Source organism: Carlito syrichta, unplaced genomic scaffold (assembly GCF_000164805.1).
Source record: "Carlito syrichta isolate Samal-C Ts95f unplaced genomic scaffold, Tarsius_syrichta-2.0.1 Scaffold303562, whole genome shotgun sequence".
Classification (NCBI taxonomy): Eukaryota; Metazoa; Chordata; class Mammalia; order Primates; family Tarsiidae; genus Carlito; species Carlito syrichta.
In genome coordinates, this window is record NW_007247658.1 from 226,356 (window position 1) to 230,674 (window position 4,319).

At 44.1% G+C, this 4,319-nt stretch overlaps 1 protein-coding gene across 6 annotated transcripts in view; it reads right to left on the minus strand.

Moving 5' to 3' along the window:
* CDV3 (CDV3 homolog) overlaps window positions 1–3,913 on the minus strand; it is a 17,459-nt gene extending 13,546 nt beyond the window's left edge. For 4 of the 6 annotated variants that reach the window (XM_021712648.1, XM_021712645.1, XM_021712644.1 and 1 more), the window contains exon 1: window positions 3,833–3,909. In XM_021712648.1, coding sequence (XP_021568323.1) covers window positions 3,833–3,843 — 11 coding nt within the window. In that variant the 5' untranslated portion in view covers window positions 3,844–3,909. Of the gene's footprint in view, window positions 1–3,832 lie in introns of all 6 variants that reach the window. The other 2 variants (XM_021712646.1, XM_021712647.1) reach the window with 2 other exon arrangements.
* Between the last annotated feature and the right edge of the window lie 406 nt (window positions 3,914–4,319).

The window sequence follows — 4,319 nt, forward strand, 5'->3', positions numbered from 1 at the left end:
AAAAAAAAAAAAAAAAAAATTAACCAGGGGGTGATTGGCAGTAGTGGGAAACTAGGGGTGGGGGGTGGCACACTTTATCAACAAGGGCATCTGCATAATGAACATTTGTATAGCTAACCCTGAAATGTATCTTTAAAATTAAAAATTAAAAAAATTGGCCAGGCTCAGTGGCTCAGCCTGTAATCCCAGCACTTTGGGAGGCCAAGGTCCAACCCAGGCAACTTGGCGAGATCTCGTCTCTACAAAAAGTCCAAAAATTAGCTGGACGTGGTGGTGCATGCCTGTAGTTCTGGCTACTCAGAAGGTTGAGGTGGAAGGATCACCGGAGTCCAGCAGGTTGACACTGGGGTGGCTGTGAGTGTGCCACTGTACTCCAGCCTGGGCGACAGAGTGAGACTGCAACTCAAAAAATAAAAAATTAACCAGGTGTGATGGTGCACCCATAGTCCCAGCTACTGAGGTCAAGACTACAGTGAACCAAGATCAAGATCTGCCACTGCACTTCAGCCTGGAAACAGTGTGAGACTCCCCACTTCCCAAAATGGTGCTCGATAGCATAACACTTTCATTGTCATTCCAGTGGAGGTTCAGCACTTAAAAAGTACAAAGTAACAGAGCCAGGACAGCCAAACCATGGAGCCCATTCACGTGGTCTCCTCCTCACTTTATCCTCTTTACAGTTCTCAGATATGATGGAGAAGCTTCTTCTGGTTTGAGATTGAAAAAATTCATTTTCTTTAGTATGGCTGATCAGGATGACACATCCTGCAGCAGTCTATCTATAAAGAACTACATTCTCTACAATATCCTTACCTCACACGTGAGAATCTATGCATCCTAACTCCTTTCCCCAACACTAGGGGGAAGCAGCCACAACAAAACTGGACTGGACTGAGCCGCTGAAACGCTAGGCAGACAGGCAGACGCAGGTCTGTCCCTCCCACAGCAACACGGAGAACATAAGATGGGGAGAGCAGGGCTTGATCCTCCAAAGAATCTTTCCTGACCCCTTCATGGAAGACCAAGTGTTTGTGCCCCAGAGCACCTCGCACATCTCTTGGACATTATCTACTGGTGTCTAGTAGAGCATGAGGTACTTTTACTACTAGAAAAGCTAGTGCAGCGTCCATCACACTATTTACAATGAATCCAGCTTGGACTCCGGAGTAATTTCTTCATTTCTTCTCTTCAAAGTATAGCCAACTCTACCTAATTGGTTGAAAGGTCTAGATTTCTCATGAAGGTTCCTAGAAAACCACCGGGTTCCAAGAACCCTTTTTTTGAGACAGGGTCTCACTCTGTTGTCCAGGCTGGAGAGCAATGACATGATCACAGCTCACTGTACCTTTTAACTCTTAGGCTCAAGAGATCCATCGTCCCCCTCAGCCACCTGAGTAGCTACGACTACAGGTGTGCACCACCACACCCAGCTCATTTGTACACTCTTTAATAGAGACAGGGCCTGCTACATTGCCCGGGCTGATCTTGAATTCCCTGCCACAGGGGTCCTCCCATCTCAGCCTCTCAAAGTGCTGGGATTGCAGGTATAAGCCACTGTACCTGGGAAGAACTCAATTATTTACTGAAACATGATAAATGTTCAGCATTGTTTAAATGAGAATTAAGTGAAGTCAGTCATTCCTCCCAAAAATCCATGGTAAAGATGGAAGGGGCCTACAGGTCAGACAATCAACCAAGGATCTAAGCTCCTTAGGCTCGTTTATCACCATCTTAATGGCTCCCCTTCAAGAACCTGTCTATAATGACAAGACCGTTAATAAGACCTATTAATTCAGACACAAAGTTGGACACATTAAGTACTCTTGGCACTTAACTTTTGAGCTGTTGGTAAATGTGAGCAGGACCTAATACAGTACGTTTGCCGCTACTGAAATTTTCCCCTTCCAAATGTACACTTATCTTCAATGAAGGCCCAACAGTTGATCTCCTATGGGGACTGGTGTCAAGAACTTTAAGACTGTATGCAGTGTCTGCAGCTAATTCTCCACGTACGGAGGAGGAGAAAAAAGCAGATGCAGCAAAGACTGGGGTGCTAAGTGAAGAGGATATGGGAAGAAGGACTGTTGTGATGCCAGCAGATTACTGAAGACCTCTAGGTGGGCCACTTAGAGGCGATGAGTTGATGCCAAGAAAAAAAACACAAGACATAAATACCGGCACTTCAGGTCAAGCAGAACTTAAAATTAAATGTTCATACTAGCTGAGACATACTTGTGCCCTGGCCAGAGTAAAGTATGTAATTTTAAAAACCCTTTATCACCTCAGGAGCAGTCAAAATAAAGACTAAAACAACACGGAATATGAATATGGGATTTATAGTCAGTAGCAGAAAACATAGGTTCTGCTTAAATATTCTCCCTAACTTAACAAAATCAATTTCTAACCTTTGGAGAACTTGAAACCTTTTCTTTAGAAAGTGCTACTCCTGCCCAGTAAGCTAAACATGACCAGACACTATCCTTCCTATCACTCACGTCTACAAGAACCTGCAGTCAGGAAATCAGAGTAGACCAAGAAAAACCCAACTTTACAACACGACAGGAGCCAAACACACAGGCAGTTCCACAACCTCAAATGGTGAGAACCTCACATCCCATCGTCCTCAGTTTTACACGTCAAGCCCCAGAAGAAAACAAGAATCTTTTCTAAATGACACCTCTCCAAGAATATAAAACGTGAAGGAAGCCAACAAGTGGGTGGAACCAGACTTCAGTCTAATCCCTTCTGCTGAATACCACTACAAAGGACTCAAGAGCAGAGAAGACACATTTCCTAAGTTTTCAATTACCAATCAGTTTTCACTTTGGTTAAGTTCACAAACTGATGCGAAAACACCTAGGACATTAATGGCAAGCGGTAGGTTGTCAGCAAAGGCCAAAAATATTAGACCCGGTTTTTGAGTAAGTTCTCTAAGGCCATAATACTGCCTTCCAGAGAGACGTCAAATAACAGTCTTTGGTTAAGGAAAGTGTTTCTTTCACCAGGCACTTTATCAAGTTTATCCTTTACTGTGAGTAAAGGATTTTTAATCTTAAACCGCAACTATATATTCACGTTTTTCTTCTATTTTAAGAACGCTTCAAAATACGACACTTCCTTAACATCAATCTGAATTTGACTGAAGATTAGGCTTGATAAAATGTTAACTTCAAGTCCTCTAAACCAACAGACGATCCATAAACCAACCAGTTCAATTTCTAAGAATTACTGTTTTCTTTAACTTTAAAAATAACATGCCTAGATTGTATGATTCCATTCCTATAAGGTTCTAGGAAAAATTAATTTCTGGCCTTGGAACAGTAGTGACTCTGGGGTGAAGACAGTGACTAGAACGTGTGAGGGATGCCTTACTCTGCACCAGTCAGGTTCAGTTTCTTGACCTGTGGGTGCTGATTACACAGGCTGGTCTCACTGTGTGAACACGTGAAATCTGCATACTCTGTAGTATACTATACTTCAGTTACAAAACTGTTTATTAATTGCTATTGAAACACTAAGTTCAGCCACCAACAATAAAAGTGAAAATTGTGAACTGACAAATTCATGTTAGCTGTGTCATATAAAAATGCCTACAGAGAACTGGAAGTAGGCAAGCTCTCACAGGATTTTAGAGCTGGCAAGCTCATTTGATGAGCAAGTGGAAAGACTGCCTTCCTGAAGTGAACAAGGACGGAGGTAACCCATTTGAGCCCTGACCTGCATATCCAAAGGACAAGACCACTGTGATGCAGCTTCGGGGATAAAGAACAACCCAACTTGTATCCAACATCGGCCCTAAAGGGTATCGAAACACACTGTAACCACACTGTACCTGATTTGCATTGCCTGAACTCTGAGGCCACTGTAATCAACCTCTTTTTGCTCGAATTCTTTCCACCCATCTTCCTCCTGTAAAACAGACAGGTCCGGTCAATTAAAGCTATTTGTAAGCATACGGCTAAACACACAAATCCTGAAGTGTAACCGTACTTTTAAAATAAATGCATTCAGAAAAGAAAAAAAAAAAAACAGCCGGGCGCGGTGGCTCACACCTGTCATCCCAGCACATCGGGAGGCGGAGGCGAGATGGCTGCCTGAGCCCAGGAGTTCGAGACCAGCCTGGGAAAACTGGCGAGACCTCGTATTACAATAAATTTAAAACTCAGCCCGGCGTGGTGGCGCGCGCCTGTGGTTCCAGCTACTCGGAAGGCTGAGGCGGAAGGACCGCCTGAGCCCAGCAGGTCGAGGCTGCGGCGGCCGGGAGCGCGCCTCTGCCCTCCAGCCTGGGCGACAGAGTGAGACTCCGGCTCAAAAAAAAA